The sequence below is a fragment of the Epinephelus lanceolatus genome, chromosome 17, assembly GCF_041903045.1.
Source record: "Epinephelus lanceolatus isolate andai-2023 chromosome 17, ASM4190304v1, whole genome shotgun sequence".
Taxonomy (NCBI): Eukaryota; Metazoa; Chordata; class Actinopteri; order Perciformes; family Serranidae; genus Epinephelus; species Epinephelus lanceolatus.
In genome coordinates this window covers 23827921-23843094 of record NC_135750.1, presented here as the reverse complement: position 1 = coordinate 23843094, position 15174 = coordinate 23827921, and the positions used below count along the sequence as shown (strand labels likewise).

The 15174-nt window shown below is 40.2% G+C and overlaps 1 protein-coding gene across 2 annotated transcripts in view; it reads left to right on the top strand.

Moving 5' to 3' along the window:
* Positions 1–15174, top strand: part of col21a1 (collagen, type XXI, alpha 1) — a 37521-nt gene that overhangs the window by 9765 nt on the left and 12582 nt on the right. For both annotated transcript variants that reach the window (XM_033612494.2, XM_033612495.2), the window contains exons 6-12: positions 1086–1256; positions 5052–5129; positions 7201–7284; positions 9011–9073; positions 9481–9534; positions 9623–9676; positions 9775–9828. In XM_033612494.2, the coding sequence (XP_033468385.1) occupies positions 1086–1256; positions 5052–5129; positions 7201–7284; positions 9011–9073; positions 9481–9534; positions 9623–9676; positions 9775–9828 (558 nt within the window). The remainder of the gene's footprint in view (positions 1–1085; positions 1257–5051; positions 5130–7200; positions 7285–9010; positions 9074–9480; positions 9535–9622; positions 9677–9774; positions 9829–15174) is intronic.

The window sequence follows — 15174 nt, the reverse complement described above, 5'->3', positions numbered from 1 at the left end:
AACCCAGAATACAGATCTGAACCTTAAAATGAACATGTTTATATGCTTTGATTTTCAAAAACACTTTATTACTCTCACACTGTTTGTGCTGGAACACCTGTATTTACCCTCTGTCTGAGACGCTCAGGTTTAGTAACTGCCTTTATGGCGAAGAGGCATGGTCCGCCCCACTGTCCCTCTGATTGGCTAGTACTTATGGCCTTTGTTGACTGGATTGGTTAGGTTTAGGAAAGAGAATTTACATTGGTTAGGGTAAAGGTAAGAACATCAGGGTAAGACCGAGTAGGGTGGATCATGCCTTCACCATCCTAGGAAAAATAAATTACCCCCCCGAGAAAGTCTATGCTGCTCTGATTGCTCAGCATTTCCTGGTCTTTCATATCTGGTCATCTCTGCATCTTCATTTCAGTTGGGGATTGACTGTAATGGAGGACAGCTGCAGTTTTCATGGGGAAAAATCACCAATAAAAGCTTCTGAACAATAAACTTCACAATCGGATATGTTTAAGCAGGAATATGAGCCAAAATCTGGGAGAAATTAACAATATCGGCAACCGATATTACATGTTCCCATAACGTTACCATGTAGCTTCATGTAGCAGTGTACTTGCAACATGAAAATGTTTTAAACAGAGTAACTATAGTAGACTTTTGGGCTGAAGCTCGTCACAAAAGTAGAAAAAAAATGTTGGAAACAGAATATTAAGAACAGTCTGATGCCTGAGATTTTTGGGCTTACTTTTACAAAAGTTCACCTCATTATTTGAAACTCTGGCCACGTTATTATCTATCAGAAAATATGGACAGCATTATAGGTCCTCTTTTAAATGCCACAATATTTTCGATAGATGTTTTGTAACCATGACTCCTTTTCTATTGTCCAGGTCTAAACTATCCAAACGCCCCAATCAGTGACTGATTTCCTCCTGCTTCCTGCTCTTAACAATATTTATACCAGTGTACACACCCTCTTTGGGAGGCATATTGTTTTATTGTTTGTTTTGTTAATGTCCTTATCAGCACACTGCCAGCATGCATCTCCTTATTAATGACCTTTTCCTGTTCTTTTCCTTTGACAAAAAAAGCTGTTTGACGAGCAATGGCACCAGCTGCGGCTGTTGGTCACCGAGGAGGACGTTACTCTTTACGTTGATGACCTGGAAATTGAAACCCAAGCCCTGGAGCCCCCTGTTGGTATTTTCATCAATGGAAAAACACAAGTTGGAAAATATGTCAGAAAGGAAACAACGGTGCCAGTAAGTTTATTAACATCACCATCTTTATTTTCATGAAAATACATGTTCCCAGAAAAGTAATCTGGCAGTACATCAACTTATAGAAAGAGAGACCAGTTTGTTTAATGAGTCAGACTCAGTGCTGATATATGTTTTAAACAGCATCACACAGTTTATTGCTGCCCCCTGAGAGACATGCTTGACTCTGTGGATAATAAATCCTTGGCAAAAATGAGCCTATTTCTCCACGAGGTCTTATTAATCGCTGTTTTATTTGTCTCAATTGGCACATTATGAGCCAAAAATGCTGCATTTGTAATAAATCATAATTGTGCTGTGTTGTAATTTGCTCTGCAGAAGACTATATAGTATGCACTTCCTTGACCATTGATGCAGATACAGTATATTTAATATAATGATAACAGCGTGGGAAAGATGAATACTGTGTTCTGCACATTTCTTCCTTTTATTGTAATTGTTAATGAGATGTAACACCCTTTTTATTGTGAAACAATGGCACAAATAGACCATTTAAAATAAACAGGCACATTTGTGAGCAATTAGGCAGATCTGTCATTGTTGCATTTGTAGCAACAATGATGGTCAAGGATAAACAATAAAATACATGTTAAATGTATCAAAATTAAATAATGTAGCCATTTTTTAAAACTCAAATCCTGAGTACAGCTGTATTTAAAACAATATGATTTAAAGGTCTAGTGTGTAGGTTTTACTGGCATCTAGCGGTGAGGTTGCAGAACCGAGACATCTCCCTTTGTGCCAAACATGCTACTCTGGCCGATGCGAAAACGGGTATGGCCCTATCTAGAGCCAGTGTTTGGTTTGTCCATTCTGGGCTACTGTAGAAAAAAATGGCGGACTTCATGGAAGAGAAGCTGCTCTGTATGTAGGTAGAAGCATAGACTGCGGAACCGGGGGGGCCAGGGGGGCCATGGCCCAGGTAACTTTTGCACTCTGACATAGAGGGCTGCATTGGGACCCGGCGGGACCCAACGCAAATGGTAATAGTCATTTTGATCCACACTCCAGCAGTTGGTGGCGGTAATGGGCCAATTCGCTGTTTGCCAACCGCCATTAAACAGTAGAAGAAGAAGAAAAAGAAGAAGAAGAAGAAGAAGAAGATGTAGCCTAGCGACAGGATGTCAACACAGGAACTTAGTGCACATGCATGAGCGTTTCCACTCCATATTTATTCATAAATGGACGAATATGCCCTGAACCAGCTTTCATACCAATTTGCTGCTTGCTCCACCTGTCTGTCTGTCTGTCTGTCTGTCTGTCATGAGACAAACATGAAAGAAGACGTGCAGTTTATTGTGTTTCACTGGCGACGAGCTCTCATTACGAGCGACAATTACACACGGCTGCGCACTCTTTATAACTCACTGTGTGAACCTATGTTGCATAAAAAAGATTTGCCCCCTCGTAATTTTTAACCGCTCCCTCAGTAACTTCATCCTGGCGCCGGGCTTGCCTTAACCTCAATCACTGCGTGATTATATAAAGGTAGAAAAATAAATAAATACAGAGGAGGAGAATAGAATATGAAACAGCCTTTATGTCATTAAAAACTAAAAGAAAACAACGAAATAGGAGCGCTATTCTTGACCAGTGCGTCAAAAGACACGCAGGCCAGGGAAACGAAACAAACAACCCCATAAATCTCTTTATTAATAGCCTATAAAATGATGTGTTTTCTCCTGCGGGACGGGAGAAGACACTGACAAACTATTTTATATGAATAAAAGCCTAAGTTGTAGCCTATCTGTGTTTTTACGAGCCAAGTCACCACACACCTTCACTCACTCTCACCAACTGCTGCCGATAAAAAAAAACTCCCACTGACTGCTGCATTTTGATTTGATATTAGTGTGCCTATCAAGTGCATTGTTTATCAATACGTCATGCATGAGCGTCGCAAGCTAACGGCGGGCACCTGCGCTGGCTGCATCTGGGAAAATGAAGAGACAGAAGTCGATATCAGATTTGTTTTTTCAAGTAAACAGAAAAAACAAAATGATCAATTACTCCAGCTTCCACTGTGGCCTCATCTGTGCCTTTATGTGTAAATAGGCTTGGCCTGTTGTGTGTTAATGTTAGAGTGGGATCAGAGGGGTTAATCTGAGCAAGCATGTGTTCGTGTTCATGCGTGTACTGTAGATGTGACTGTGTGGCGTCGGAATAAAAAAAGTGCTCCGCAACATTATTTAATACATCAGTAATATTGTCTGTTTCAATGCATATGCCCCCCCACCCCCTCCGCGTGACTTGAAATTATGGCCCCCTCTTGTTCAGATGCGCTCCGCGGTCCATGGGTAGAAGCCCTTTTTACACAGAGATCAAGCAAAGTCCCTTCATTAAGCCACCTTTGCTCTTCCATTCAGAATCAAACAATGCAGGCATAATGCTGCCCCGTCGTGTGATTTTAGACGGCATGTTGGCATCCCGGAAGTAAAGAGTAAGTAAGTGAGAATCCTTTGCTGTCCATGTCATATGGCAGCTGATCTCGTCCTCTGCCTGGAGGGTAAGGAGCTCCTGGACCTTCTTGTCTCCCCAATTCGCTGGCATTTTTCGGTTGCTGTTCTTCTTCTTGGAGTTAGCTGCTAACTGCTATCGGCTGCTTTTTAAATTTCCTCATCAAAACGTCACACCAGTCCCGTCCGTGGTCCCATCCTGCCAGCTCTCCCTTTTACACAGATGTCGATTTGGAGTTATTACTACCCTGCTGCTGACTTAAAGTGAGTCAACTCTGTCACCCCATTCCACATTTCTGCCTTTAATAGGCAGTGAAAAAGGAGCTATAAACGACTAATTCTAAGTTAACAAAAACACAACTTGTGTTTTTTTCAAATGAAAACATAGCCATGAGTATTATAATCCACTTCTGCCAATAGATGTCCCTTTATCCTACACACTGGACCTCACTAACAGGATTACATACCAAAGAAATAATAGGAGTCTGTGCATAAAATCCTTTGTTTGAAAAGAAAGATGGAAAGATCATAACTCATTCATGACTTTAACATATCTTATGCCAATCAGTATGTTGACACATCATTATAGCTGTGGATATTAACATGAGCCGCAGCTCTGCAGTGAATGTTATTGTGCATACTGATCCATTGTTATAAGGATCATGTAGTTTTAAGCCATTTAACAGAGTGAATGCATTTATGTGAGTATAATAAACACACTTGTAATTGGAAACAGATTTCTTTGTAATTAGAAGTCTAAAATTACCACAATGCAATTTCAAATAACATTGAATTGGCATGAACCACCAGACCACAGCACAGATTCTTATCATGTTTAAGTACACACATACGAACCATCGTTATCATTAACAGAATGTAAACTTTGTTGTATTACATTGATTTATGCTCCAGGCTCATTCTAATGTTTTCATGAGGCTGGAAATAACATAAATCATACATCTGGATCATCTTTCTGCTCACATGGTAACTGACGTGAAACAGTCTATGGGACACTCTGGAGCCATTTTACCACCAACATCAACAAAATACCAAATAATGGAAGAATAGTGTAACGTTGCAGCAGAGTGCTTCCAGCACTGAGGGAGGTCTGGCAAAATGGAGCTGTTCAGTGCCCAATGAGGGCAATTTAACAGTTGTACAATAGCAATTTCAATTCATTAGTGGCAAAGCACTGATAAAACCAAACTAAACATTGCAAAATTACCCCCATATTACAATGTGTTTGTTTTGTTACCTTGTTTGTCTCTAAAAGCTAAGGTTGTATTTTTAACAAGAGTTTCCTCTTTTAAATCTTGTGTAGTTTGAAATCCAGAAACTTCGCATTTACTGTGACCCCGAGCAGAACAACCGAGAGACTGCGTGTGAAATACCCGGTGTTGTAAGTACAAGAGTCTGCTTGGCTCTAAACTTGTTTGTTCAGTCCAAAAGCAACAAAGATAACTTATTCTCACCTACTTGTCACCTTGTCCTGCCACATCTGTTTGTGCTCTGAGACTCGCAATTTCACCATCAGTTACCTCCACACCTCATACTGCATGAAATAAAGTGGTTTTCTCACTTTGTATCTCATCAGCACAGTCTATTGTAGCATTGTGTAGTGAAAGTGTAAAGTCAGCATATTAATTTCAAGTCACATCTGTTTATGCATAAAATAATTTGTTGGAGGCGGACCCGTGGCTGAGCTTCAAACATTTTGCACTCAGTATATTTTTTTATAGTCGGCTGGCTCTCACTGTGTTTGCGAAGCAGTGGCCCATTGTTATGTTGGCTTCGAAAATGCTATAACCACAAAGCTGGTGCCAAATCACTGTTTTTAATGTGAGGAAGTGGGAATAAAATATCAAAAGAGACAAGATGAGTAGCCTAAAATTACAAACGCTTGCCAAGTATACCAACGCTCATCTCCTCTGTCTGTGTGCTTTTTAGTGGCTTATTTGCAATGGGATCTAAAAGTTCAGTTATCAATTTCCTTTGGATGGAGGATCAGATGCCTTTCTGGCAAACTCACACCCTTTGATTTAAAAACAGAAGACTATTCAGTTTACAGCGTGCATGGTAACAGATAAACCTGCTTATTCAAGTAAAATACAGACTCATTTTGACACACAGCAGGTCAGGTGAGCTTTTGTGATGACAATGGCTAATATTAAAAAAAAAAAGAAGAAGAATGTATTAATTTAGCTCTATGCACGTTCAGAGCATATCTATGATTCAGAGTCTGGGGTGGCATATTCTGGACACAACATGGAGGTGGCTGAACTGCTTGATAGCAGCTAACGGTGCTAACTCCATAAAAAGCACTTCAACAGAAAGAGCGCTAACAAAGCTAATAGTGTTAATCAGAGTGAAAAACTGAAGGGTGGATGCTACGCCTTTGGAATGGCGCCATCCTGATATCAGTGGTAACTGCTATATGAGTGCAGTGCAGAGTGGGGCTACTTAGCCGCCGAGATACAAAGACGGGACTCACATGCACTAACATGCTGGCACAGCCAGACCAGCTACCAAAACAGAGAAGCTCACATTAGGCCCTACAACACATAATAATAATAATAATAATACATTTTATTTAAAAGCACCTTTCTCAACACTCAAGGACACTTACAGAGCATTAAAAACACAATTAAAATAAATAAAAACAACAGACAAGAGTGACACAAAGTAAAAATGGACGTGGGCAATTAAAGGGAATGCCACAATTGTCTTACAGAGGGAGTGTGACTGGACGCTATTACTCCATCATATCTTTGTATAGCAAATAGTGGTTTGCTGCTATATGAATCAATCAATCAATCAATCTTATTTATATCACATGTATCACAAATCACAGTTTGCCTCACAGGGCTTTACAGCATACGACATCCCTCTGTCATTAGGACCCTCGCAGTGGATAAGGAAAAACTCCCCAAAAAAAACCCTTTAACAGGGGAAAAAACGGTAGAAACCTCAGGAAGAGCAACTGAGGAGGGATCCCTCTTCCAGGACGGACAGATGTGCTATAGATGTCGTACAGAACAGAATGCTCTGAATGTCGCATACAGAACCTTAATTGTTTTCAGGCTTCAGTTTTGGATTTTGAGACTTTACAATCATTCATTGCTAAATGTCAGAAATGGTTAAAAATGTCCAAAGGTACAGCTTCATCTGCTTGTTTTGTCCAACCAGCAATCAAAAACCTAAAGATACTGAGTTAACAATTATAAAAGTCTAGGGAGAGGATAAGATAAGCCAGCTATTTTTCACATTTAAGAAGCAGGAACAAGACAATTGTAGCATTTTTCCTAGCAAACATGGCTCAGAAAGACTGCTTATTAAAATAGTTGCTGATAACTTTCTATCTACTAAATTAACTGACCAATCCTTGCAGCTCTTTTACATATGATTCTGTAAATGCACTCAATGTCTGGTCCTGTATACTATCTATTAGAGCCTAATTTTGTTCATTGCAGTGCTCCAACAGTCCTGATTACCCTGAACCAACTCAAGAACCTTGTGTCTGTCCTCCCGGACCTCCCGGACTTCCAGGAATAAAGGTCAGTTATTTTTTTTTAAAAAAGTTACCTCTTTATGTTACCTTTCATTCTTTGTCTTGCGTCATTTTGTTGTTGTGTATACAGCCCTTACTGCCACACTAAAAACTAGACTACAAGCAAAACTAGCCTGTAGTTGGCAAGTCGCTGGAAGCAAATGTTGGCATTGTATGCTTCTGCAAACCACAGATGTGTCACACTTACACGTTTCATACATATTACATCGTTTCTAAAGTAAGGTTGCTCTGATTGAATGTATATGAGCTGACGTCGTTATCGGAAAGCAGAGGGGATGGTGTATGGTGTGACACCTGTGCCAGATGGCTACCAATCTGCAGGCCAATACAACTAACAAAACTGTTTGTTTTTTGCAAGACATCAGTGGCATTTCAGCTGTGATCATGCCACCAAAACTGGGTATTTCAATTCAAAACATGATCTCTTCCTAACCACCTGGTTTTTGAGCCTAAACATAACCACACATTATCCACAGCATTGCGTTAAGTTTCAACATATCCGCTACATAATAATGTACAAATGTAACATATCTATGGTTTACAGAAATGTCAAATGCCAGCATTTATTGTGGCTATGGGTTTCCTGTAGAGGTGAATGCTAAAATGCCCACACTGCTGTGAGATGTCAGAGTGTAGAGCCTGTGCCTGGTTTGGCACAAAACTCTACTTCGTCCAGCTCCACAGCGTTCAGACAGTTGGCTAAATATTTACTTTCAACAGTGGTATTCTGTTGAGATTAAATGACAGAAAAATAATTAATCTTTAACAAGGTTGGTTTATGCGTTAACTCAAGAGTGACAAAGAGATTAAGTGGCTCCTGTGTGGAGACAGAGTACAAATGCACTCTTCTTCACAGCTTAGCCTTCAGGGAATGTGTGCTGAATTCCCAAGTGATGTCTAAATGCTGCTCTTTGTGTTGTATAATTATGGGATGAACACAAGAGGTTGCACATTATCAATAGGGCAAATCCAAGTACAGTCATTACAGCCTGTACACACAGATTTCCTTTGTGCCAGACACACTGCTGTGTAGGTGTTAGCACTTAATCATCTGTTAAATATACAGTTACCTGCTGAAAACTACAAATTGTGGATGCAACTAATGACCTATTTTCTCCAGTTAGACAAATTGTGGCTTGCTGTTGTGAGGAAGTTATGGTTAGCCTTGTAAGATCTTGTTGTAATGGGCTGTTTGCATGAAGGAAACCAGACCACTGCAGAAGATAAACACTGGTTAGAGTGGAAAATTACCAAAGTAGGAAATAAAACCTACATGTTGCTCTTTATTGATCACAGGGTATCAACCAAATAATAGCAGCCCCGGTCATAAAAGCCTTTACACAGGGACCACAGAGAGATATTACCTTAACAACAAAGCTCTTTGTTAATAAAACCTACATGGGTTCAGGCATGTTTGTGTTTATAATGTCCCAGCGATGCTTTTACTACATTTACTAATAGATCCAAAATGCTGGGACCATTGCAGGCAGATGTTCCTTATACCCCCACATACTATAGTGTTCAAGAGCATCTTACACTACATTCAGCATGGTTTATAGGTAAATTAAATCAACACTCTAAGCCAGAAAAAGCATACTGTTACCAGAGATGTTATTAAATGGATTCATTTATGCTGCTTCAAGGTTGCACAATAGATGTGCAAACAATTTGTTTTAGTTACACATTAAATAACCTCATTCCACCTTCTTTAGGGAGATCAAGGAAACACTGGCAAACCTGGTCAGCCTGGAGCTGGTGGTGCTGATGGTAAGCCTGTGAGTACTACATAGTTCAATATACAAACATACAGATCATATCCGCCAGCAACACTGTCACAGCAACATCCAACAGCATCTGAGAAATACCAAAACCAATTGAGTTAATGTGCCCGCTAAGTCATGACAGTTTGTTCATTCTATGTGGTCGGCCTGCTTCGGTGGTAAATATACTTATTTACTTCTTTTTCCGAAGGGTAAATAAAAAACATCTCTGATTATACCACTGCTGGCAACACAGTGGTGATTTTGTGTGATGAAAACCATCCAAAAGTGAACCACATGTTCTACAGCATGATCAAACACTCACCCCGCAGCCTAAACCTCTTTGAGAACATGCACACAGTTGAGGGGGTTCAAAATGTTTAACTGAATGTGTGCATCTATTGTCTTTTTCCCATTTTAAGGGTGTCCCTGGTATTAGAGGAAGTCCAGGGCCGCCAGGTCCACCAGGAGCAGAGGTAAAGAAAATCTTAACTCATTTGCCTAAACGTTAAACTCTGCATCAAGAATTGAAGATTTAAAGCTGGTTGCCTTCGTTTCTTTCAGGGTCCACGTGGGTCAGACGGGTACAAAGGCGAGCAAGGGAGGCCTGGTGTTTCGGTAGGAAGGTCAAAAAGCACAACTGGTTTAATTATCATGCTGTTGCACTAATTTGTGACCACTGTGAGCGCATTTGTAACACAAGTCTGTTCTTTCAGGGCGAGAGGGGTAGGCCTGGATTACCAGGAGTGCCTGGACAACCAGGAGAGAAGGTGGTGATGTTAATTATTCAAATACTCGATAATACAGTTTCCAGATGTTCAGTATTATTTATAAAAGGTTTAGCTGAAGCATGTAAAATTTCTGAATGCACCGACTGACCAATGCTGAGAGAAAAATGATTTCCGTAGAAAACAAGTGAGACTTAAAAAGTGCAAAACACACATTGAATTGTCAAGGTAAATCTTCCTTTTATGAGATCAAATGTAGGATTAACAGGAAATCCCTGCTAGACACATTAACTTGAACCGTTTGAACATCATCGCATCAATCACTCCAGAAACCATATGTTATGAATATAAAGCCAGATCCCCTGGGGGAGTAAAAAAAAATACAACTTCTATACGGTAGGACATGAGGGAGAGCGCAAGGGCCGTCTGAGACTTTTTAAATGTGTTCATATTTCCTGACTTTTGTTCTGCCCTTTCCTTAGAAAGCTCAAACAATTCTCTGCTATTTTTAGAGAGCCAGTATCTTGCATGTCTTGTTGCCTTTTTTATCCCCTCACTTGCATCTCTGCCTCGCACCTTAGTTTCCCAGTTACAGATGTGAGGTGGTGATGCAAGGAAGGCATGAAGATAGAAAACCCAATAGAGTCTAACAAAATAGATCACACCCCTACAGAGAGTAATATATGTCTCACAAGGCTAACAGTGAGAAATAAAACCTTGTAATTCAGTGTGACAGTGCCCCAGACCCTCTACTATATAGCCGCCTTTATATTGTTAAGGCGAAGGCGTGATTGTGAATGAATCTGCTTGATAAAACCTGACAGCTTGACATCTTTCACATTCAAGGCGAGGATTAGAATCTTCAAAGCCCATGCAAAGTGTCAAAATGTTAAGGGATCAATACACTATTAAAAGATAGACTAGTCCACATTGAGCGGTGTCCTCAGCTGGATAACTGCCTCTTGCACTGTTCAGTCACACAGACTGGAAAACATGCATGTAGTTCATGCTGCGTGTTACTAGCATTCGTCATGGGTGACTATGGCTCAAGACATAGAGCAGCTTGTCCCCTAATTTGATGATTGAGGGTTCAATCCCCAGCTCTTCCAGTCTGAAGTATCCTTGGGTGAGATACTGCACCAGAAAACACTCCTTACGGCTATGCAATCGGCGTGTGACCATGTGTGATGTGTGAGTGATTGGGTAGGCTATGTATCATGTCAAAATATAAGAGTTGAGCCACTTATGTCATTTCTTTGCATCAGTTTTCCATAGGTGGCAGACTTGTTTGACCGTGTGAACAGAGCCGCATCGCGCACATCCAAAAACCCGCTGATATCCAAGCCTTTCATAGTGTTTGAAAATTAGCTTGTTTTTTCTCCCTCTGATGAGAAATGTGGGCTTTTCTTTTGGGCATGCATCTCTACCCCACAACCTTGCAAGCTGTTGGCGAAATGATTTGTGTACAACACATCCCCAGTGTTTTCATGCACAGGGCTGACGGTAAACAGGCAAGAGGGCTTGTGTCGCAAACTGAGGTGGTAATTCAGAATATGGAAACGGAATATGATGTTTACATGACTGCTATCAAATACAGAATACTGTCATATTCAGAATAATATTGGAATATTAGTGTAGTCAATATGTAAGAAGGTGAAAAGCATGTGAGATGAAATGTGTTAGCTGCCACAGCCAGTTCGAATTAAAGTAGAACAAATTAATTCAATAATCCATACAGAGCAGCCCGACAGTCCCACAACTTTATCAAGAACTGTTTTGCTCTGACTCCTGTGACCATTTTGCTTTCATCGTTATTTTGAGGCACAGTGACGTAATACATCCTCTCTAGATTGCATCACCACTGTCATATCATCCCACCTTGTAATCAGTGTGACCACAGGAGGTTCATGCCAGCTGGCTGAAGTGGAGAACAATTCAAGCAGTTAATGTCATTTTGAAATTTGCCTCAGCTGTCTGCAGACACATGTCTGCACCTGGAGCAAATCTCCCCGTACCATCTGTCTCATTATTAGAGTTTCACTCACAGGTCCAGGATGTATCAAATTAAGTTTTTACTAGTGCTTGGACTGTCCGCTCAACTTTGTTTGATTAGGTGAAACACTTTGGAATGTGGCCACGAACAAAAAAAGGAGAGAGAGCACAACGAAGGAGTGCACTGCTTAAGATCAGGTGGATTTACTGAATCTTTTTATATCCTATTTCCAGTAATGCTTACAAGATGATATGATTATAACTCTTAATGATCTGTCAAAGTGCTCTTTTAGAATCCCATAATTACACATCTAATTAGTGTAATGGTCTGATGCATCATGAATGATGAGATGAGCGTCTAGAGAATGTGCACTGCTAGTGATTTTCCACCACTTCTTACATGGCAAAGCAAGACAGCTGCCAAACATGTTAAATAGGTTAAATAGGTTCTGAAAATCGATGAAAATTTTACAATGCTGTAGATAAGACAGTAAATATTCTCATACCACCACTCACATGTGGTCAGCTCACATTCAGAATTAACTGTATTCTTATTATCTGTATTGTGAAGTCTACAGTCATGCAAGCAGATCATTAAAGTTGTACTTATGCTGAGTTCCAGACAAGTTGGAACAGGAAAATTTCTGATCTCCTACTAGTAAAAGTACAATGGAACACCACTCAAAGTCAGAGTTCCTACTTGTAATCTCGGGGCAAATCCATTCACCCCGCCATCATGGAGAAGCAGTTGTCACACAAAAATGTAAGCACCCACGGTAGCGCACATTGTACATGGCAAACCATCAACTAGCAGGCCATGCAAAGCATATTTAATTAAAGTGTTACATATAGAAATATATGTAAACTGATGTCAGTATATAGTGCGAATGTTATAAGGTCACTGGTTACAGGAAACAGTCTCTGAACGTTATCATCTCCCCAAATATTCAAGCCAAAATGCCAAAAAAGGTGAAAACATACTAAAAATACTGCACTGCATTGCTGAGAGTTGAAGTGTATGTAGACTTGCCAAAGAAACATCAGTTTGTCTTGTTCAGCCATGTTGTTTTGTTTACGTTTGGCATCATGCACCTGGCATGCTCGGGGTCAGAAGTTGGAAATTTCACCAGGGAAATTCCAACCTCCTACTTGGACTGGAACAAAGCATAAATCACAGTAGTGCTCTGACCTAATGCTACCATCACAAACATGCTAAGGTGCTCACAATGAGCAGGCTAACATGCTGATGATTAACAAGATTACCTATCTTAGTTTGCTGAGATATTTTAACTTGGATCAACCAACCGGCCAACTTACAGATGACATTGTCTTCCATAAAGCCATGCTGCTACCATGGCTAAAAAATACGTAAAGCAATCCCCTTTGTATGACATAGCAAAGAACTCAGATGCCTTTTGCGCTCCACTATTCAAACTCTAGCCATTTGACATTCATCTTTAAATTATTCTTAGTAGAGCCTAAAGGGAAAAAAATTACAAAAGTTTTAGTCTTGGTAACTAAAAACCTGTCATGTCTGGGTCAAGAGGTGCTTGCACCCCAGGAAAGCTTAAAACCCTGCATGCACCACAGAACAACAACCAACAGGGAGCCACTTAAGCTTCTATTAAAGTCAGAGGGAATCCTCATTTAGTAGGGCATAAGATTTTCTTTGGAAAGAAATGCATTTACATCTACCTTTCCAAATTGTTCCTATGTTGTAAGACCACCCAAGGGTGTAGTCTCATTTTCCTGGCATCTATAGAGCAGAAAAACGAGACGTCTGCTAAATTAAGTCTGAGGTACATAATTCAAGGACACAAGAGGAAGAAGGAGTGTTAGCTGCATCGCCATATATTGGCAGTGTTTGTGTATGCACAGTCTGCAAAACGTGTTCATGAACACAGCCATATATCACCTTTGAAGGAACATTTTATTGCTAATTATGTTATATTATATCATTACATCCAGATTGTGCTAATGATCTCTGTCATTAAAACTGTAACTACATTCATTTTGACAGAAATCTGTGTTCCTGGAGAGATATCTGATACATGTTTTCATACCAGTGGAACATGAACACATGTTCCTGGGACCTGCTTGTTAACTGAAAACTGATTTTAGCTCAAACTGAAAGAAACAGACTGTCGACACTTTTTACAAAACATTTTTGCACACGAAGCAGCGATAAAAATGTTCCCCGATCCAGCCAGTGATTAAAACGTCATTTGGTTTTACACTGTAGCTAGAGTAATTTGTTCCCTTGTGAGCTGATTAGCATATTTCTGAATGATGGAATGCAAAATTTGAGAAAACAAATGAAGTAATGTCCCGCCTTGTTTCCAAATGCTGTTTTATTTTTTCATTCTGAAAAAGTGAAAATGCATCATTCCCCTGAGTTTTGGCACCATTCAACAGATAGCTGACGAACGTCTAGCTTTAGGTCAACCAGTGCAATCTTAAGAATGCCAGAATGAGACAGTAAAACTTGTCCCTCCCTTAAGTTTCAGTCCAAGTTGTTGCAAAATTCATTGTCTATCGCAGAAGACAAGACCACTGCTGGCTAATGCCAAACACTGACTGCATATTTGTGACCGTGTTAACTTTACAATGGGTCTGTGAAGTGCTCTTGTCCCGCACTGTATAACTTGTGCCCCCTGATCTGACTGATATTGAGTTGTTAAAGGGCCAGTTCACCCAAAAAAATGTACCTGTAGTGCTTTTTATCAGTTTATATGGTTTTGGTGTGAGCTGTTGAGTGTTGGAGATATTGACCGTAGAGATGTCTGCCTTCTCTCAGATATTATGGAACTAGATAGCACTCCGCCTGTGGTGCTCAAAACACACAACATTATATACTACACTCTGAAACTCATACCTAAATCAGGGGTGTCAAACGTTCGAGAGCAAGTTAAACAATGCGCTGCCTACTTCATGTAAAATTCTGCTTTAGAGGCTTTTCCACCCTGACAAGGATACAGTTCATTGATAGAACAATGAATACTTACTGTGACCATGTTTAAACAGAGTATCTGCAGGTTTCAGTAAGTTAAATTTAAGACTTTTTAAGACCTTTTTAATGCCACCTTGAATGGAATTTAAGACCGAAAAAACTATAAATATAAGCGATGGTTGGGGGATCCCGCTGTACTATAACCAGTGCTTAATTTGTAAAATTAGAAGTAGGGGAACACTTTTGGCCTCTGAAAGAGCAGTGTTCCCCCACTCCCAAAAGTGGAACACTTTTTTAAGCGGCACCAGAGCCACTTCACTGCGCAACTCCAAATGGAATGGTTGTGACATCTAGTGTTGTCACGGTACCAAAATTGGGACCCACGGTATGATACCAGTATCACGGTTCTGAGTAGTATTACAATACCACAGCAAAAATGAGGCAGA